This window comes from Bufo gargarizans, unplaced genomic scaffold (assembly GCF_014858855.1).
Source record: "Bufo gargarizans isolate SCDJY-AF-19 unplaced genomic scaffold, ASM1485885v1 original_scaffold_926_pilon, whole genome shotgun sequence".
NCBI lineage: Eukaryota > Metazoa > Chordata > Amphibia > Anura > Bufonidae > Bufo > Bufo gargarizans.
In genome coordinates, this window is record NW_025334759.1 from 86,928 (window position 1) to 109,666 (window position 22,739).

The following is a 22,739-nucleotide window of genomic DNA, read 5'->3' on the forward strand; positions in this document are numbered from 1 at the left end:
ATTATATACCCTTTTAGGGATAGATTTCAAATAGCTCTGATATAGCAGAAACCACTAAATTATGAAATTGCTAAATTGGGAATTGTACTTCAACCCAGAACAAAAAATGTGCTTTGACGGACACTAAATATCTTGCCCAGCAACAACAGTACAGCGGTGGGTAACGAGAGATTTAGAGGGATTTAAATTTGAGGCCTAGTATTTAGGCGCTGGGTCACCGGTATGGATTTAGTGACAGAATTAGACTTGGAAATGCACAGAAGCGTGTGTGTGAAGTTATTCTGAATGACCCTATGTGCACCTTCAATATTATATACCCTTTTAGGGATAGATTTCAAATAGCTCTGATATAGCAGAAACCACTAAATTATGAAATTGCTAAATTGGGAATTGTACTTCAACCCAGAACAAAAAATGTGCTTTGACGGACACTAAATATCTTGCCCAGCAACAACAGTACAGCGGTGGGTAACGAGAGATTTAGAGGGATTTAAATTTGAGGCCTAGTATTTAGGCGCTGGGTCACCGGTATGGATTTAGTGACAGAATTAGACTTGGAAATGCACAGAAGCGTGTGTGTGAAGTTATTCTGAATGACCCTATGTGCACCTTCAATATTATATACCCTTTTAGGGATAGATTTCAAATAGCTCTGATATAGCAGAAACCACTAAATTATGAAATTGCTAAATTGGGAATTGTACTTCAACCCAGAACAAAAAATGTGCTTTGACGGACACTAAATATCTTGCCCAGCAACAACAGTACAGCGGTGGGTAACGAGAGATTTAGAGGGATTTAAATTTGAGGCCTAGTATTTAGGCGCTGGGTCACCGGTATGGATTTAGTGACAGAATTAGACTTGGAAATGCACAGAAGCGTGTGTGTGAAGTTATTCTGAATGACCCTATGTGCACCTTCAATATTATATACCCTTTTAGGGATAGATTTCAAATAGCTCTGATATAGCAGAAACCACTAAATTATGAAATTGCTAAATTGGGAATTGTACTTCAACCCAGAACAAAAAATGTGCTTTGACGGACACTAAATATCTTGCCCAGCAACAACAGTACAGCGGTGGGTAACGAGAGATTTAGAGGGATTTAAATTTGAGGCCTAGTATTTAGGCGCTGGGTCACCGGTATGGATTTAGTGACAGAATTAGACTTGGAAATGCACAGAAGCGTGTGTGTGAAGTTATTCTGAATGACCCTATGTGCACCTTCAATATTATATACCCTTTTAGGGATAGATTTCAAATAGCTCTGATATAGCAGAAACCACTAAATTATGAAATTGCTAAATTGGGAATTGTACTTCAACCCAGAACAAAAAATGTGCTTTGACGGACACTAAATATCTTGCCCAGCAACAACAGTACAGCGGTGGGTAACGAGAGATTTAGAGGGATTTAAATTTGAGGCCTAGTATTTAGGCGCTGGGTCACCGGTATGGATTTAGTGACAGAATTAGACTTGGAAATGCACAGAAGCGTGTGTGTGAAGTTATTCTGAATGACCCTATGTGCACCTTCAATATTATATACCCTTTTAGGGATAGATTTCAAATAGCTCTGATATAGCAGAAACCACTAAATTATGAAATTGCTAAATTGGGAATTGTACTTCAACCCAGAACAAAAAATGTGCTTTGACGGACACTAAATATCTTGCCCAGCAACAACAGTACAGCGGTAACGAGAGATTTAGAGGGATTTAAATTTGAGGCCTAGTATTTAGGCGCTGGGTGACAGGTATGGGTTTAGTGACAGAATTAGACTTGGAAATACACAGTAGCGGGTGTGTGTGAAGTTATTCTGAATGACCCAATGTGCACCTTCAATATTATATACCCTTTTAGGGATAGATTCCAAATAGCTCTGATATAGCAGGAACCACTAAATTATGAAATTGCTAAATTGGGAATTGTACTTCAACCCAGAACAAAAAATGTGCTTTGACGGACACTAAATATCTTGCCCAGCAACAACAGTACAGCGGTAACGAGAGATTTAGAGGGATTTAAATTTGAGGCCTAGTATTTAGGCGCTGGGTGACAGGTATGGATTTAGTGACAGAATTAGACTTGGAAATACACAGTAGCGGGTGTGTGTGAAGTTATTCTGAATGACCCAATGTGCACCTTCAATATTATATACCCTTTTAGGGATAGATTCCAAATAGCTCTGATATAGCAGGAACCACTAAATTATGAAATTGCTAAATTGGGAATTGTACTTCAACCCAGAACAAAAAATGTGCTTTGACGGACACTAAATATCTTGCCCAGCAACAACAGTACAGCGGTAACGAGAGATTTAGAGGGATTTAAATTTGAGGCCTAGTATTTAGGCGCTGGGTGACAGGTATGGGTTTAGTGACAGAATTAGACTTGGAAATACACAGTAGCGGGTGTGTGTGAAGTTATTCTGAATGACCCAATGTGCACCTTCAATATTATATACCCTTTTTGGGATAGATTTCAAATAGCTCTGATATAGCAGGAACCACTAAATTATGAAATTGCTAAATTGGGAATTGTATTTCAACCCAGAACAAGAAATGTGCTTGAACGGACACTAAATAACTCGCCCAGCTACAGCACTAGGGACAGATTTAGCTGGATATAAATTTGAGGCCTAGTATTTAGGCGCTGGGTGACCGGTATGGATTTAGTGACAGAATTAGACTGGGATATGGCCAAAAAATAAACAGACTATTGCTGGTTAAATGCACTTGGTGTGACAGCTTCACCCTGATGTAGGCTTTAGCCAAAAAACAACCACACCATTGAGGGTTAAATGCACTTGGTGACAGGCGCAGCTTGCCCCTGATTTTGTATATGGCCAAAAAATGAACAGACTATTGCTGGTTAAATGCACTTGGTGTGACAGCTTCACCCTGATGTAGGCTTTAGCCAAAAAACAACCACACCATTGAGGGTTAAATGCACTTGGTGACAGGCGCAGCTTGCCCCTGATTTTGTATATGGCCAAAAAATGAACAGACTATTGCTGGTTAAATGCACTTGGTGTCACAGCTTCACCCTGATGTAGGCTTTAGCCAAAAAACAACCACACCATTGAGGGTTAAATGCACTTGGTGACAGGCGCAGCTTGCCCCTGATTTTGTATATGGCCAAAAAATGAACAGACTATTGCTGGTTAAATGCACTTGGTGTGACAGCTTCACCCTGATGTAGGCTTTAGCCAAAAAACAACCACACCATTGAGGGTTAAATGCACTTGGTCGCAGCTTGTGCTGGCGCACCACAAGACACAAAATGGCCGCCGATCACCCCAGAAAAATGAGACTGACAAACGGTCTGTGCAGCCTAAAAACAGTGAGCAATTGAGGATCAGCAGCTCAATGATCCACAGCTGCAGATCGATCAGTTAATCAAGTCCTTTGGAGGAGTTAATCTGCCTAATCTCGCCCTACTGTCGCAGCCGCAACCTCTCCCTACGCTAATCAGAGCAGAGTGACGGGCGGCGCTATGTGACTCCAGCTTAAATAGAGGCTGGGTCACATGGTGCTCTGGCCAATCACAGCCATGCCAATAGTAGGCATGGCTGTGATGGCCTCTTGGGGCAAGTAGTATGACGCTTGTTGATTGGCTGCTTTGCAGCCTTTCAAAAAGCGCCAAGAAAGCGTCACAAAAGCGCCAAGAAAGCGACGAACACCGAACCCGAACCCGGACTTTTACGAAAATGTCCGGGTTCGGGTCCGTGTCACGGACACCCCAAAATTCGGTACGAACCCGAACTATACAGTTCGAGTTCGCTCATCCCTAGTATAGACATTTATCTTTAAAATATGTTAAATAGAGGTACAACATTGTCATAAAGAGAAGAGATAAAAGGTTTGTTCAAAGCCTCATTAACACATCAGTGTATTAGTCAGTGATTTCCATCAGTGATTGTGAGCCAAAACTAGGATTGGAGTCTCCACAGACATCAGGTATAAGGGAATGATCTGCACCTGCTCTGTGTTAAAAGCTGCTACTGGTTTTGGCTCAAAATCACTGATGGAAGTCACTGACAAAACAATGATGTAGGAATAAGACATAAGGCAGTGGTCTTTGACCTATGGCTGTTGTTAAATTACAACTCCCAGCATACTTTAATAGCCTGGAGTTTAACTTTTGCAACAGTCTAAAGGCTGTATTAAACAGTCGGATTTAGGCTACTTTCACACTAGCGTTGTTTTAATCCGGCGTTCAATTCCGACACTGGAACTGCCCGCCGGATCCGGAAAAACGTGTGAAAACGGATTACATTTGAATCCTGATCAGGCTTTCGATCACAATGGAAAAATGCATTGGAAAAAAACGGATCCGCCATTTATGGACTTTAACTTTTTTTTCACATTTTTCGGGTTTAACATGCAAAAGCCGGATCCGTTTTGACTGAACACACGGGGCCGGATCCGGCGTTAATGCAAGTCAATGGGAAAAAAGCATGATCAGGCGTTCAGTCAAAGTGTTCAGGCTTTTTGGCCGGAGGTAAAAATACTGCATGCTACGTTTTTCTGAAAAGCCTGATCAGTCAAAAAGACTGAACAGAAGACATCCTGATGCATCCTGAAGGACGGACTCTCCATTCAGAATGCATTAGGATAAAACTGATCAGTTCTTTTCCGGATTTGAGCCCTTAGGACGGAACTCAGCTCCGGAAAAGAAAAACGCTAGTGTGAAAGTACCCTTAACAGGCGATTGTCAGGAAGGAAGAGTTTCTGCCCAGCAATCGTCTGCTCGTTAGTGGAGGAGACTGCTGCTATTACATGCAGGAGAGATTATTATTAGTGTTGAGCTCGAATATTCTAATCGCAAATTTTAATCATGAATATCGCCAATTGTTGAATATTCTAATCGCAAATTTATTGCAAATTTATCGTGAAAATATTACATTGACAATTTTCGCAATCAAGTAAACAATGACTGGAGCTCACGAGTTCTCGAATTTGCAAATTTATGGCGAATATTAGGCCAAAAATGTGTGAATTATTGCGAATTGGAATATTGCCTATGCCGATCATCACTAATTATTATACCATCACTCTTCCCTATACTGAATCATTGTTTGCCAGTAGCAGATCGTGATTAGACACCACAATTTGCCACCTGCAAACAATGATTTTTTAACCTGTCAAAAGATTTGGATTGCCCGATGAATGAGCATCAGTACTACACTGCCAGATGAGCGCTAACGAGCATTACTATAAGCGCTCATTATCGATCATCTGTCAAAAAATCAACAGGTGTAATACAAGAGCCACATGCTGAAAAAGAGAATAATGAGCTTTGGCATTGCTTCTCATTGTTCTTAAGTTACCTCTACAAATGTTATCATACTACTAACAAACGTACCTAAATCTCCTTTGTCTCCTTTAGCACCAGTTGCACCTTTGGCTCCTGGAGTACCTGCTGCTCCTGTTGCTCCTTTAGTGCCTGCTATACCAGGAGCACCAGCAGCACCTGAAGGGCCTGGAAGGCCTCTGTCTCCTTTTACTCCTTGAATACCTTTGAATATAAATTGCAAATGAGTTAAATTTACTACTAAGGACAAGATATATTGATTATGAGTTTATTATATCAATGAAATCCTCAGATAAGGTATGTTTTTTATTTATTTATATATACCTGGACTTCCATTGTTTCCTTTTGCACCTGGGCTTCCATTTAAACCTTGACTGCCTGGAGATCCTGTTGCACCAACAGAGCCCTTTGCACCTGCAATGCCTGGTGTCCCAGTAGCACCAGGTAGTCCCTTCTCTCCTTTAATTCCTTGAGCACCTTAGAAAAACAATATACATTTATAATAATTGGTTTTCATTTTTTCATCCCTTCTTTTTAAAAGCATTGTAGCTGTATGAGAACTTACTTATTTTTCTTAGGTTAAAGTTGTATTTATTAATGGCATTATTGAAAATGCATTAAAAACAGCAATTCTGAAATTTTAGGGGTTCGTTTTTCATAGTGTAAAAGAAAGCACATACAGTATAATTATGTTTAAAAAGGGGGTTTAGGTGCAAACTACCATGGCTGCAATGTAAAACAAATGAGAACTACAAATAACCATAGACCAAGTATTGACCCGGAATGCAACAGGTAAACCTAAAAATCTAAGCACAACACTGTTAGTTTAAATTGAAAACGGTCTCTACTTTAGTAGTAAGGGTCAATGTGAAAAAATTTGCTTAAGGGCTAATGCACACGGCCGTTGGTCGGCCCTTCCGTGCATTGGGGACTTCAATTCTGCAGACAGATCCAGACCCATTCAACTTAAAAATAATAGCGCAAAAAATAGAACATTTAGCACCGGACCTTCTGGATTGCGGACCCAGGCAACGGCCGTGTGCATGAGCCCTTACTCAAAAAGGAGCAATCTACTCACCAGAAATGTAGACACTGTCCTTGTTGACTATCCCTCCTGTAGACTTTGTTTGGATCACCACAAGTTGGTGTAGAGAGCAAAATAGTAGGAATCCATGGATTCAACAGGATTTCTATTATTTTACTACATGTTTTATAGAAGATGTTTATCTTGTGAATATTCTGAATAAATACAGCAGGCTGTTTTATCTTAATGATCCTGCACAAGGCTCTGTCTCTTTGTGTCTCCATATTCCTGTGAGTGTTGGAATCATGATCTAAGATACACAGTTCCAGCTGGTAAACTGTGATTTGAAAGTGTGAGGGGCTGCCGAGGGCTACCTACTTGTGGTGATCCATACAAGTCTACAGGAAGGACCATTGATGAGTACTAGAGATGAGCAAATTATTCAAAATTTCCATTCGACTGCTTCACCAAATTTTACAAAATAATATCTTTGTGACTAATTACTTCATCATGAAGGGCATTTCTTTGTAAGTAGCGGATGCAATGACAAGGATCGGCGATTGCACCGGTCCCCATCATTGTACCCCTCAGATGCTGAGTTCATACTTTGTTTTCTAAGTTTACAATTTTTGTTGAAAGAGTAGCATCTAAAATGAAAAAACTCACAGTAAATGAACATCAAATAGTTTTGAATATTTTTTTTTTCATTAATGCATTTTAATTTAAGTATAGAAATATATCTTTAAAATATGTTAAATAGAGGTACAACATTGTCAAAAAGAGAAGAGATAAAAAAAGTTTTTTCAAAGCCTCATTCACACGTCTGTGTTTTAGGCCTCATGCACACGACCGTTGTGTGCATCCGTGGCCGTTGTGCCGTTTTCCGTTTTTTTTCGCGGACCCATTGACTTTCAATGGGTCCGTGGAAAAATCGGAAAATGCACCGTTTTGCAGCCGAGGCCGTGATCCGTGTATCCTGTCCGTCAAAAAAATATGACCTGTCCTATTTTTTTGACGGACAACGGTTCACGGACCCATTCAAGTCAATGGGTCCGTGAAAGAACACGGATGCACACAAGATTGGCATCCGTGTCCGTGATCCGTGGCCGTAGGTTGCTTTCATACAGACGGATCCGAAGATCCGTCTGCATAAAAGCTTTTTCTGATCTAAGTTTTCACTTCGTGAAAACTCATTTCCGACAGTATATTCTAACACAGAAGCGTTCCCATGGTGATGGGGACGCTTCTAGTTAGAATACACTGCAAACTTTGTACAAGACTGCCCCCTGCTGCCTGGCAGCACCCGATCTCTTACAGGGGGATATGATAGCACAATTAACCCCTTCAGGTGCGGCACCTAAAGGGGTTAATTGTACTATCATATTCCCCTGTAAGAGATCAGGGCTGCCAGGCACCAGGGGGCAGACCCCCCCCTCCCCAGTTTGAATATCGTTGGTGGCACAGTGTTCCTCCACCATCGGCCCCCCTCCCTCCCTCTATTGTATTAAATCGTTGGTGGCACAGTGTGCCAACCACCATCAGCCCCCCTCCCTCCCTCTATTGTATTAAATCGTTGGTGGCACAGTGTGCCAACCACCATCGCCCCCCCCCCTTCCTCTACAGCAGTAACATTGGTGGCAGTGTGCGGTCTCAACAGTAGAAGATTCATACTTACCTGCTTGCTGCTGCGATGTCTGTGAACGGCCGGGAGCTCCTCCTACTGGTAAGTGACAGTTCTTTAGCAATGCGCCGCACAGACCTTTCACTTACCAGTAGGAGGAGCTCCCGGCCGGACACAGACATCGCAGCAGCAAGCAGGTAAGTATGAATCTTCTACTGTTGAGACCGCACACTGCCACCAATGTTACTGCTATAGAGGGAGGGGGGGGGCGATGGTGGTTGGCACACTGTGCCACCAACGATTTAATACAATAGAGGGAGGGAGGGGGGCCGATGGTGGTTGGCACACTGTGCCACCAACGATTTAATACAATAGAGGGGGGGGCGATGGTGGTTGGCACACTGTGCCACCAACGATTTAATACAATAGAGGGAGGGAGGGGGGCCGATGGTGGTTGGCACACAGGGGAATATGATAGTACAATTAACCCCTTTAGGTGCCGCACCTAAAGGGGTTAATTGTGCTATCATATCCCCCAGTAAGAGATCGGGTGCTGCCAGGCAGCAGGGGGCAGTCTTGTACAAAGTTTGTAGTGTATTCTAACCTGAAGCGTCCCCATCACCATGGGAACGCCTCTGTGTTAGAATATACTGTCGGATCTGAGGTTCACGAAGTAGCTCATATCCGACAGTATATTCTAACATAGAGGCGTTCCCATGGTGATGGGGACGCTTCAAGTTAAAATATACCATCGGATTGGAGAAAACTCCAATCCGATGGTATAAAAGAACTCCAGACTTTACATTGAAAGTCAATGGGGACGGATCCGTTTGAAATGGCACCATATTGTGTCAACATCAAACGGATCCGTCCCCATTGACTTGCATTGTAATTCAGGACGGATCCGTTTGGCTCCGCACGGCCAGGCGGACGCCAAAACGACTTTTTTTTCATGTCAGTGGATCCTCCAAAAATCAAGGAAGACCCACGGACGAAAAAACGGTCACGGATCACGGACCCACGGACCCTGTTTTTGCGGGCCGTGAAAAAAACTGTTGTGTGCATGAGGCCTTAGTCAGTGATTTCCATCAGTGATTGTGAGCCAAAACCTGGATTGGAGCCTCCACAGACATAAGGTATAAAGGAAATATCTGCACCAGTTCTGTGTTTAGAGCTGCTCCTGGTTTTGGCTCAAAATCACTTATGGAAATCATTGACCAAACACTGATGTATGAATCAGACATAAGGCAGTGGTCTTTGACCTATGGCTGTTGTGAAATTACAACTTCCAGCATACTTTGATATCCTGGAGTTTAACTTTTGCAACAGCCTAAAGGCTGTATTAGACAGCCCAATTTAACAGGCAATTGTCGGGAAGGAAGCGTTCCTGCCCAGCAATAGTCTGCTTAGTGGAGGAGACTGCTGCTATTACATGCAGCGATCTCCTCCTCAGTATGGGGAGGAGAGATTATACCATCACTCTTCCCTATAATGAATCATTGTTTTCCGGCAGCAGATTGTGATTAGACTCCACAATCTGCCGCCAGCATACAATGATTTTTTTACCTGTAAAAAGATTTGGATTGCCCAATGAAGGAGCATCAGTACTACACTGCCAGATGAGCGCTAACGAGCATTACTATAAACGCTCATTATCAATGATCTGTCAAAAAATCAACAGGTGTAATACAGGAGCCACATGGTGAAAAAGAGAACAATGAGCTTTGGCATTGCTTCTCATTGTTCTTAAGTTACCTCTACAAATGTTATCACACTACTAACAAACGTACCTAAATCTCCTTTGTCTCCTTTAGCACCAGTTGCACCTTTGGCTCCTGGAGTACCTGCTGCTCCTGTTGCTCCTTTAGTGCCTGCTATACCAGGAGCACCAGCAGCACCTGAAGGGCCTGGAAGGCCTCTGTCTCCTTTTACTCCTTGAATACCTTTGAATATAAATTGCAAATGAGTTAAATTTACTACTTAGGACAAGATATATTGATAAAGAGTTTATTATATCAATGAAATCCTCAGATAAGGTATGGTTTTTTTTATATACCTGGACTTCCATTGTTTCCTTTTGCACCTGGGCTTCCATTTAAACCTTGACTGCCTGGAGATCCCGTTGCACCAACAGAGCCCTTTGCACCTGCAATGCCTGGTGTCCCAGTAGCACCAGGTAGTCCCTTTTCTCCTTTAATTCCTTGAGCACCTTAGAAAAACAATATACATTTATAATAATTGTTTATCATTTTTTTATTCCTTCTTTTTGAAAGCATTGCAGCTGTATGAGAACTTACTTATTTTTCCTAGGTTAAAGTTACAAAACAGAAAAGTACAGCTCTCACCTGCGTCTTCTTGCCACAAGCGCGGACATAGCGCCTGGTTTGTACTATATCAAACCTCGAAAAAGAACTTGTGAAGTTCAGCTCAAATGTTTAAGGAGCAAACTTTATTCCAGCGGCTTTAAAAACTTGCGTTTTTTAAAGCCGCTGGAAAAAAGTTTACTCCTTGAACATTTCAGCTGGACTTGACAAGTTCTTTTTAGGTTAGAGTTGTATATATTTAATGGCATTATTAAAAATGCATTAAAAACAGCAGTTCGCAAACAGTACAATTATGTTTAAAAAGGGGGTTTAGGTGCAAACTACCCTGGCTGCAATGTAAAACAAATGAGAACTACAAATAACCATAGACCCATAGTGCAACAGGTAAACCTAAAAATCTAAGCACAACACTGTTAGTATACTGTAAATTGAAAATGGCCTCAACTTTAGTAGTAAGGGTCAGCAGAGCAGTCAATGTGAAAACATCTGCTTAAGGGCTCATGCACACGGCCGTTCGTCGGCCATTCCGTGCATTGGGGACTTCAATTTGCGGTCCCCAATGCACGGGCAACATCCGTGTGGATTCCGCAGACAGATCCAGACCCATTAAACTTAAAAATAATAGAGCAAAAAATAGAACATTTAGCACCAGACCTTCTGCATTGCGGACCCAGGCAACAACCATGTGCATGAGCCCTTACTCAAAAAGGAGCAATATACTCACCAGCAATGTAGACACTGTTCATGTTGACAATCCCTCCTGTAGACTTTGTTTGGACCACCACAAGTTGGTGTAGATAGCAAAATAGTAGGAATCAATGGATTCAACAGGATTTCTACTATTTTACTACATGTTTTATACATGTTTATCCTGTGATTATTCTGAATAAATACAGCAGGCTGTTTTATCTTAAAGGGAACCTGTCACCTGGAAAACGAATATTAAACCGACCACAGTACCTTACAGGATCCCCCAGTGTGTTGCTAATCATGTTTTTCTTTCCTCTTTGTGTTTCTTTATACTTGTTAAAAATGCTGTTTTAATGACGGTTGGCGCTGTCTCCGAGTCAGGCTTGAAGTCAAGGGGGCAGCGGCCTCTTTGCTTCAAGTAAAGCTAAGCCCGCCCCTTACCCCTCCTCTACAATTAGATGGACGTGATGCCGGGATCGTGCTCTTCTAGCACATGCGCGGTACGCTGCATGTTACAGCGTGACGGCCGGGCGCGCGATTGAACTGGCCGGCGTATCCGCAGTAAGCAAAAGGCAGGCGGGTGAGTGAGGGTCGCGCTGTAACAGGCAGCGTACTGCGCATGCGCTAGAAGAGCGTGATCCCGGCATCACGGCAGCGCTTGGCTATTTTCGGCGGCCCCTTTGCAATGAATGGAGGGTGGCTGCGCATGCGCAGTGCGCCCTCCATCCATTTCCCTGCTCCATTCTCGTTGTAGGTGTGGGTCCCAGAGGAGTGACCCGCATCTTTAAGACAATGGGGGCATATCCTAGCGATAGGCCCCCATTGTATGTGATGTGAAAACCCCTTTAATGACCCATGAAGTATTGTGTATGTCATGATCTGATGCTAGTTCCCGCATCATGAAGGACACAGTATGTCATGAACTACAAGTGTCACCTCCTTTATGCATGCCGACACCGGCATGTAAACAGATTTCACGGACAGCTGAGTGGTCCGGGCACCTGACAGAGGACCGATCAGCATGGTCCCTGCTCTGCAATCAATATGACTGACCAATCCCAGCATGAGCCTGCTTGGCGGCAGGCTCAAATGTAAAAGCACAGCTGCAGTCTCCTCATCCTGTCAGTGACCGATGAGGAGAAAGAAGCTGCACTGTCATACGAGTCCTCTTTGTGCCCCTATGGGGCCCCGCAACCCCCCCAATGTCACTGATCCCCCAATTCACTTTCATGATAGTTAAGCATCCCCCCAATATCACCCCCCCCCCCCCAATCATTTTCAGGATGGCTGAGAGCCTTAGTAGCAAGTGTCATCTGTAACATACAGCTAACATTCTGCTGCAATGGCCGACATCAGTGCTGGCACCGATGTTGGCCATTGAACCCCTTCCATGCAGCAGTCTGTAGAGGATGTCCCTCACTCTGCTATCGGGCCGCTGTTCCGCCGTGGCAGCATCCAGATGGTTGAGGGTTTAACAGAGGGAGCTCTCTCCCTCTCCCAACTGGCTGCTGCACTGCTGTGGCAGCATCCATATGACTACCATGGCAACTGGAGGCTTTACAAAAGCCTCCTGGCTTGCAATGTACCAGTCAGACAGCTCCTGCCAGAGGCAGGAGCCTGATCAGGCTTAGTGTAAGTGACAATATACTGCAATACACTATTTCAGTGTATTGTACAGCTAATAGACCCACAGGGTACAAAAAAGTGTTAAAAAAAGAAAACGTGATAAAAGTAAAAACAAAAACATTTCAATAATAAAAAAATATATAGCTTTTACTGTATCCACATATTTATAATTAGTTAAAAAGAAAAAAAATGCATTACAAATGTTTCGTATCGCCACATCCGTAATGAGTATGTGGCGATGTAAAATCTAATTTGATTTTAATAAAAAATTATTTTATGCTTAAAAATTAAAACATGAAAAGAACTATATAAATGAGGTATCGCCATAACCGTATCGACCTACAGAATAAAGTTATGATATAATATTTACCACATGGAATACCTCATAAGAAATAAAAATTAAAAACACTGACAGAATTGCAATTTTTCCTACCTGACCTCCCAAAAAATGGTATAAAAATTGATCAAAAAAGTCATATGTACCACAAAATGGTACAAAAAAGACCTACAGCTTCTCATGCAAAACACACAGCTCAGTCAACAACAAAAAAATAAGAAAGTTATGGCACCTAAAATCAATTTAGGCACATTCCATTGTTAGCCCAGCGCTTCGTGCCTGTGCCGCTGGCCCTACACGCGGGCATGAGCTCCCTCATTCCCTTCTGCTAACGTGCGCCATGCTGACAACCGTGGGCAGCAGGTAGCTTAACTGTTGTATCTGTGCTCCCTGCCAAAGTTTACTTCCTGCTTGAGTCTTGTACTGTTGTTGGGCATGTCTCTCCGCCCTTGTAAGGCAGCACGTACACGTCCTCTGTGTGGCTGTGTTGCAGGAAGTATTTAAAGGCGCTTACTTCCCCAGGAAGGCACCTGAGCAATCTTGGTCACTAGCTTGTCTAGTTTCTTGTGTTGTGTAAAGGTGTTTTGGAAGTTTATGCTTTTCTGTGTACTGGACCCTGCTTCTTGATTTGACAGATTTTTCATGTTTGTCTGCCTGACCTTGGACTTCGATTACGGACTTTGTTTGATCACTGCCTGCCCTGACTTCGGACTTCATGACTACGTCCTTCCCCTTTGTGATTGCACCGATATCTCTGACACCCAGGTCAGCTGCCACTGACCTGGGAACTGCTCTGGAGTGGCACCTGTTAACTACCCTAATGGCACAATGCCTAACCTTACCATCAGAGGCTCTAGTGAAGACCAGGTAGTTCCTTAGTCACGCCCCTCCAGGGTATAGCCGGTTAGTAGAGCATGGGTCTACATCCACTTGCATAACATCCATGTTAGAAAATCCTGATGCTGCTCCTTCCCTTCTGAACACAGCTGTGCCCCCAAACAGCAGTTTACAATCACAATGTTGTGTTAACATATTCAGAAAAAAATGCCTACCAAGTTTTGGGATGCATTTCCTTCTGTTACCCCTTGTGAAAATGAAATTTTGGGACTAAAGTAACATTTTATTGTAAACAATTACATTTTTCCTTTTCAAAGCCAAGTGTTTATATATGTTATGAAACATTTGTTGGGTCGATACACTCACCACACCCCTCAATGAATTCCTTGAGGGGTGTTCTTTATAAAATGAGGCTTCTTTTTAGTGTTTTCCTTTCTAGGGGTACCTCTGGTTCTCTTCAAATGTGATATGGCATCCGAAAACCATCCCAGCAAATTCTGCCCACCAAAAGCCATATGGTTCTCCTTCCCTTCTGAACCCTGCCATGTGCCCATACAGCAGTTTATGACCACATATGGGGTGCTGATATATTAAGAAGAAACAAATAGCGGGGTGAATTTTCTTGTGTTGCCCCTTGTTAAAATAAAAAAAATGGGCTAAAGTGACATTTTCTTGGAAAATATGTAATGTTTCGTTTTCATGTCCAAGTGTTTATTTTTTCTATGAAACAAAGTGCTCACAGCCCCCCTTGAAATATTCCTTGGTGGTGTAGTTTCCAACATGGGGTCACTTTTTGGGGGTTTCCCCTGTAGGGGTGCATCAGGTGGTCTTCAAATGCAACATGGGCCCATAAAATTATTCAATCAAAATCTGCGCTCTAAAAACCATATGTTGCTCCTTCCCTCCACTCAGCTACTACAGTTTGAACACAGACAAAATGGCACAATTGATGATATCATAAGTACAAAATATCATGTCGTAAATTACCTAGGTCACCTTTGTCTCCTTTGGCACCAGTGGCTCCATTAATGCCCGGAGTCCCAGGGGCTCCAGCTGCACCAGTAGCACCTTTAGCGCCAGGAACTCCAGCAGCACCTGTGGGACCCAGGGAACCCTTTTCTCCTTTAAGACCCTGTGGACCTTGAACCAGAAATAATTAACATATCATTGTTGTAATTCATAGAATTCAACACAGGTTTGACAGCTATTTTGATACAAATGTCAAGGCAATTAATATTTAACTTTTTAACACTGAAAAGGATTTCCATAAGTACAATATTGATGACCTATCCCCAAGAATATCAGTTTGGTGGGGGTATAACTCCCAGCACCAATCTGAACAACTGTCTAAAAAGTTGCATCGCATGGTGATGCCAGCAGCCTCCTCACAGTATATCAGTATACCATGTACAGCACCATATATAACCTTTAAATAAAAAATGTTGCGGACCCCTTTGGCGTTGCCTAGACCTTAATTGAATAAACTTCACAATTGAAGTGTCTGGTATTAAGAGATCTTTTATTATTATACGATATAGTCAACGCGTTTCTGGGGCAGGATTACCCCCTTCGTCAGGACTATTAATAGAGTAATAGTCCTGACGAAGGGGGTAATCCTGCCCCAGAAATGTGTTGACTATATCATAAAATAATAAATGATCTCTTAATACTAGGCGCTTCAATTGTGAAGTTTATTCAATCAAGGTCTAGGCAGCGCCAAAGGAGTCTGCAACAACATTTTTTAAAGGTTATTTCTTCGTCTGCCACCTGCCTTGAGCACACGCAGAGAACCGTGGCCGCAGCCCACACGCTGGTCGGGACACCAAATAACCAGCAAAGCGATCTACAGTTGTTGTGACTCTTCACAAAAACATCTTGTAAGCAGACTCGTAAGCTTTTTAACTCAATAAGGAAGCGTTTAATGCACATGTGGCGCTCTACTCTCCCAATTTTATCTCTACACATGTACAGCACCATACATATATAGTGGCTGGGCTTGGTATTGCAGCCCAGGCCCATTGACTTGAATAGGACTAAGCTACACATACTGTGGATCATGTAACCAATGAACATGACATCAATAGCTTAAAGGGAACCTGTCATCAACTTTATGCTGACCTCACTGAGGGTGGCAGCATTAAATAGTGACAGAAATGTTGATTTCAGCTGTGTGTCACTCATGAGCTAAAAGTAAGTGGTTACCGAGAACCAGCATCATAATAATTGCAGCCCAGGCCTTGAAAAGAGTCATATCTACTTGAAAAGAGTCATGGTTATTCATAATCTCCTGGTCTCCCCGCCCACCTGCTGATGATTGGCAGTTCTCTCCTAAAGAGAAAGAGAGAAAACTAGGTAGAAGACTGTCTAGAGCAGGAATTCATGAATAACCAGGACTCTTCTCAAGTGGCCATGTCTCTTTTCCAGGCCCAGTCTGCAATAACTGTGATGTTGGTTCTCTGCAGCCACTTACTTTTAACCTTTAAATAACAGACCGCTGAAATCAACTCACCTGTCTCTACTTTATTCTGCCTTTAGTATGGGCAGCATAAAGTTGATTCTCTTTAAGAAAAGGCTGCAGCATTCAAACAGCTGATCAGTGATAATGCCAGGAGTCAGATTCTCCACTGGTCTGATATTATCCTGACGATAGATCATTAATATTTTACTCCCATAAAATGCCTTTCAGCAATGGCCTGCAAGCCCTTTTGTGTATGTTACGTTTATTTCGCATAGAGATAATATATAAACCTACCATAAACATCTTTTGACTATTTTAGCATACAGTGAACCATGAGACTAGCCACCATTTAGAAAGGAAAATTATTTTTATACTTATACCTACTGGATATTTTGGGACAATCCCCAATATTTATACCAGCCAGTGTCAGGAAATTACATTTACTGTGGATTTTTTCCAAACTGTATGATATACTGTACATTCTATAATAGCGACTTGTGTTACCTGGTGTCCCATTTATCCCTTTATCACCCCGATCGCCTTTCAGACCTTGGGGGCCTGCTTTGCCTGGAATTCCTGGATTTCCTTTTAAACCTGAGCTTCCTGTTGGCCCAATCAAACCTAGAATAAAAAAAAAACACATGACAATAATGATATATATAAAGCAGTATTTTAGGTAAAAATATTAGTGTGATAGAAACATTGGGTCACCTTTATTAAGACCGCCGTTTTAGACACTGGTCTTAATAAAGGCCCTGTGCTGGCGCGACCTTTCCATAACTTCTGCGCATCCAGCGCCAGTTCTAAATGTAAGACAGCTTCCAAGCGGTCTTACATTTAGACCATTTTCCATGCCATCTTTGTCCCCCCATGCCATGCCCACAATTTTATTTCTGATGCGAGCAGGGCAAAGTCGCAAATAGCTGTGCAACTAACCTTTGCGGCGCCATCTGTGCCTGAAATACACCAAATTTAGGAGTATTTCAGTATACTAACCAGTATAGCAAATTATTATTTTTAATAACATAGGGTTAGATTTATAGCATTGTATTACTGTTCAGTTATTTTGAAGCAGAACATCTATGCCAGGGGTGGCCAACCTGTGGCTCTCCAGCTGTTGCAAGACTACAACGCCCAGCATGCCCAGACAGCCTACAGCTATCATCCTACAGCAGGGCATGGTGGGAATTGTAGTTTTACAACAGCTGGAGAGCCGCAGGTTGGCCAGCCCTGATCTATGCTATAAGAGACAGATGTGTTGTAAAAACAGGGACAGAGCATTCAGACATTAAAGGGAATACATTTCCATTTTTATGCCGTCCTGAGGGCAGAATAAACTAATGACATGTTCCCTTTGCAAAATGCTGGGTCGCTTTTTTAACTGCTAAAATATTGCATAGAACAGCTCCAGTATAGTGTCAATGAATCCTGATTAAGGATGAGTAGTGATGGACGAACATCGGCCGAGACAGTTCGTGAACGTGATCGCGCATACGCATTGGATGAGGTGAGTATGTTTTTTTAAAATGTTTTTTTTTTAAGTAATTCGTTACCACAAAGCTCCACAAATTTCCGATTTTACAGCGAATCAAATTTTTCCTGAAATGCAGATCCAGGTCAATTCATTTGTCTTTGCTCAACACTAATAATATGTCACAAATAAGTAATTTACTGTAATATAAAAAGAATTACATCTGTTTGTCTGAATTTACCTGGTTCACCCTTGGTACCAGGAGGACCATCTCTACCATCTCTGCCATTAAGACCTTGAAATCCTTGGATAACTGAGCATACAACTGGTTTTTCTGGAGCTTCACATGATGCCAGGAGGAAGGATGTCAGCATAATAATGACAACTTTTTTGCAGAACCGCATATTCTTCTGGATAAGTTCACACATCTATGGTATATCAAGAGCATATTTTGGTTACATCTCAGAAGTGTGTACTGTACATGGAAATGTATTTTCATTAAAAGGGTTATCCCATGACTAATAGTGTTGAGCACGCATATTCGAATGGCAAATTTTTATCACGATTATCGCCACTTCGAGAATTCGCTAATATTTCGAATATAGTGTGAGTATTTATTATACCGAATATTCCGCATTTTTTCCATCTGAACACATGATTCCTCTCTGCTTCTTGCTTGTGGGCCAATGAGAAGGAAGCAATGTCAAGTTCACAACAATACTTCACCAATCAGTAATCTTTAGTCAGACCTGCTAAAATGTGAAGTTGCACGTAAAAATATTCTAATCACTGACGATTAGCGCAATCGCGAATATATTGGAGCACTTGACTCTATCTGCATATAAAGCTATTCTAAGGTTCTGCCATGCCAACCATTTTCTCCAGTCTCGTTAAACTTATGCCAGCTCGTAAAAGGTAGCCAAAGTGACCCACGCCTGTATTTAGAGTTACAAATTCACATTACGTGATTTTTACATTGCCGATTTTTCGCATTCAATAAAATTATTTTGAATTTTCAAAATTTGCAAATATATGATGAATATTCTACAAAATATTTGAGAAATATTGCAAATTTGAATATAGCCCCTGCCGCTCATAATTAGTGACTAATGAAAATCAGACATCATAAAGTACATCGGGAAAACAAGGGTAAGCAGGCACACTCAAATCTGGGTACAATTAAATAATGTATTTATAGTTCTCATGGTAGGATGGGTGAATATAAAATAAAATAAGTGTGGAAATTTAATAGTAAAAATGTAGTTAAAGGAGTAGTATTTTAATAGAATAGTGGGTGATCACCACTGGGTAGTGAGTACCCTATAAAGTATCAAAAAAATCAAACAATATATATTTTAAGAAAAAAAATAATCAAGAAAAAATGGAATAAAAATCTGAAAAAAAGGAGTCTATAGAGTCTTTCATAAACTGTTTTCCATATAATGGTGGCCACTGTTTAAAGGATAAAATTGATAAAAATATATCTTGTATGATGAGGTAGTCCTTTGTAGAGGTTAAATATAGATATATAGTACATCGGGCCTCTTTCTAACCAAACTAGAACCCACTCTGTACCTCACATGGATCCAGAGATCCATTCATTGCTCTTCTAGATTTATATCAAGCTGAAAGCTTAAAGGGGTTCTGCACTTTCATTTAACTGATGATCTATCCTCTGGACACCCGGGACCCCCGCCGATCAGCTGTTTGAGAAGGCAGCGGCGCTCCAGCTTCTCACTGTTTACCGCTATTAACTTGAATGGAGCTTAGCCGCGCCCACGCTAGTTGATACTAGTCGTGACGTCAGTGGCCTGGCAGTAAACAGTGAGAAGGCCGCGGCGCTACTGGAGCGCCGCTGCCTTCTCAAACAGCTGGTCGGCAGAGGATAGATCATCAGTTAAATGAAAGTGCAGAACCTCTTTATGGGGAGTGTCTTTTCTGCTGCAGCTAAGGAAGCCTGTCTCAGCTCTCCCTATCACGGCTCAGGAGGCAGTTGAAGAATGAAACCGAGCATGTGCGACCTTCTTAGTGAGCAAATCAAAGAAATAGGAAAAAAAAAAAACAGCAGGTGGTGCTATACAGATATATTGTATTGAATAACTAAGTGGCTATGCTAAATTTTCAATTACATTCAATTACAAAAGTATTCAGATCCAAGTGCTGGTTGGAAAACTATAGAATATTTTTCGTGGGACAACCCCTTTAGCATAACTGCTGTCTACTACAACATCGAATTATCTATTTCCACATATTACTGGCCCAATGCAAAATCAGTGGCAGAGCCCACTTTTCTACAAAGAGCCATCTGTAATATTGATGTCTTTCCATTTGGCAAAGGGGCCTTTAAAATCCATCAGAACCCAAGGCCCAAGTGCAAAGCTATGGCTCTGTGTTTATATAATGCATAGCAATGTTTTATAGCCCTCAATTTGAGCAGTCACTGTACTTTCACACAATTTAATTCAATAGAGAATGGTGTCATTGGATAATTTTGAAATCACTTCAATTAAAAGGTCTTCCTGCATTCACCTGAAAAATAAAAAATGGCCACTAGAGATCTCACTTCTACCTAATTAGCAGTCTACTGCCTGTTAGGCTAGATTCATCTCTAGTAAAAGAGTAACAGAGAAGATTCACAGGAAATCGGGGCATGTCAGACCTAGCTAAGCTCTTCAGCCTGATAGTAACACTTCCTCTACACACCTTTTAAAGAGCAGAGAAGCTCCTATGTGTCTATAAGACTGATCTACTCCTCCTTATCAGCTTTCTAGAGGGAAGTGAGGTAACTGCTTTACCGTGCTTGAAGATTCTATGGAAGGGAGCACAACCATTATGCACACATAAAAAAATACTCAGGCATGCTTTTAAGGGGTTGTCTCACTTTAGAAAATAGCATTAATTATGTAGACAAAGTTCATACAATGCACTTACTAGTGTATTTTTTAGTATCCATATTGCTCTCTTTGCTGGCTAGATTCATTTTTCTATCACATTATGCACTGCTCATTTCCATGGTTACAACCACCCTGCAACGCATTCGTGGTAGTGCTTGCACAGGAAACAGCACTAGCCTACATGCCATGCCACAGTCCTGGCCACCAGAGAGGTCAGGGCTTTTTCTTATAGTGTGCAAGCACAGCCACCACTGATGGATTATAGGGTGGTCGTAATCGTGGAAACGAGCAGTGTATAATGTGATGAAAAAAATGAATCTAGCCAGCAAAGGAAGCAATATGGACAATCACAATACATTAGTAAGTGCCTTGTATTAACTTTCTCTACATGATAAATGCCATTTGCTGAAGTGAGAAACAACCCCTTTTAAGGCTATGTTCACAAACTTAATTTGCTAAAGATTTTCACATTTCTCTGCGGAGAAAAAACAGCTCTGCAATCCCTCTGAAATCCCAGCATATAGCAATTAAAAAAAATTGCTAGCTAGTCACTTGTCTGTAGTAATTTCAGAACAGTTATATTGAAGACATTTTCAAGCTACACAAATCATTCCCTATGGGCAGTGATTTCATAGTGCCTTTTTTGTAGTGTGACAAATATTCTAGGGATAGTGCCAGCTTTAAAGAGGTTGTTCATCTTTAGTGACCTTTACTACAGACTTCACTGAGTGGATTTGCAGTGATAATCATACCTAACTGATCCCTTTTGGTTAGTTCCTGTTCCATTGTTGCCATGTTGGCTCTGCAGGTCCTGGGTCTCCCCGTGTCAACATCCAGTTGAACAATAACCTTTAGTATAGTTTTAAAATCTAAGTAAGCCCCACTCACTTTTTGAAAAGTGCCATAAGTGGTGAAAAATGTTACATATTGTAATGCTTTTCACAAAATGCAGTCAGAAAATTGGATTAAATACCCCCCATAATGTACAGTATTATTACTTTATTACAATGCAACATCATTGTGTTACCTATTAAATTCAGTTTTTTTGTTTGTTTTTTTTAGAAAAGTGAACCTAAACTAGTCTAAAGTATTTAGTCACAGGATTGCAGCTTTTCATCTAGTTTAATTTTTTTTAGTAAAGATTTGTAATACAAGATTATATACTTTATATATAAAAGCTTAGACTGACAGAGAAAATAACTTACCATATACTGGTTTGCCTTGGTTGCAATATAGCAAAGACACACTGTAGCCTAGACCCCTTTTATAAGTTCAAGACAGGTATTGGCAAACAAAACATACCTTCGTAAAATTTTGTGGGAAATTTGATTGCAAAACATCCTTAGAGTTATGGTAGCTGCAAAACCTGGACTTTCTCAGATGTTACAAGAGTGTTGCAATCATTCCTTGCATAGTTAACAAAACAACCAAAAGTTCACTAAGTCACAGAAGGCATAGTGATAGCATTAGCAATAATATTTTAAGCTGAATTGACATTTACTTTAGCATATAATAGCTCCAGGAAGCTGAAACAATAGTTTATGTTAGGAATATACATTTGAATAGATGGAAGACAGTCAGTGATGATGACTCATTTACGTCAAGCAATTTCACTACAAATTCTTATGGAGAAGCTTATCATGGCTTAGTCTGCTTTGGCCTTTTGGCATGTGTATTTGCCTGCCTGCCTCTTTATGTGACCCAAATGAAAAATGTTTGATCATGTAATTAAAACATTAGTACATCTTTGCATTTATCACATGCTAGTTTTTCATGAACATCTTTTTATTAAGCACAAAGATGATACAAAAAGAAAAAATGTAGATAGACATCAACGAGGGTGTTAAAACCCTGTGAAATCAAGAGTCCACCATTAATCAATGAATCATCCTCTTTAAAGATATGACAAATATAATATGTTACACTGCTGTATTAGCATATGAGCTTAATTGTATCACAGAGGATACAGACCTAAGTTGGGTTTCACTGTGCACTTAAGAGTTGAATAATAATTCAAATCAAAACAATAAAAAACATTGCTTCTGTATAGATATCCTTCAGCAGCACAGCGCGTGTGAAACCCAATAAATGGGTCAGAAATAGAGTTGTAGATAGAAATGCAAGAAAGATAGGATGTT

At 41.2% G+C, this 22,739-nt stretch overlaps 1 protein-coding gene across 3 annotated transcripts in view; it reads right to left on the reverse strand.

The window, feature by feature from the left end:
* Positions 1-21,929, reverse strand: part of LOC122924239 (pulmonary surfactant-associated protein D-like) — a 42,875-nt gene extending 20,946 nt beyond the window's left edge. For 2 of the 3 annotated variants that reach the window (XM_044275169.1, XM_044275167.1), the window contains exons 1-8: positions 21,807-21,929; positions 17,949-18,135; positions 16,741-16,857; positions 14,766-14,918; positions 10,021-10,173; positions 9,755-9,907; positions 5,644-5,796; positions 5,371-5,523 (exon numbers count right to left, since the gene is read on the reverse strand). In XM_044275169.1, the coding sequence (XP_044131104.1) occupies positions 5,371-5,523; positions 5,644-5,796; positions 9,755-9,907; positions 10,021-10,173; positions 14,766-14,918; positions 16,741-16,857; positions 17,949-18,135; positions 21,807-21,809 (1,072 nt within the window). In that variant the 5' untranslated portion in view covers positions 21,810-21,929. Of the gene's footprint in view, positions 1-5,370; positions 5,524-5,643; positions 5,797-9,754; positions 9,908-10,020; positions 10,174-14,765; positions 14,919-16,740; positions 16,858-17,948; positions 18,136-20,410; positions 20,517-21,806 lie in introns of those variants that run through there. The other variant, XM_044275168.1, reaches the window with a different exon arrangement.
* Between the last annotated feature and the right edge of the window lie 810 nt (positions 21,930-22,739).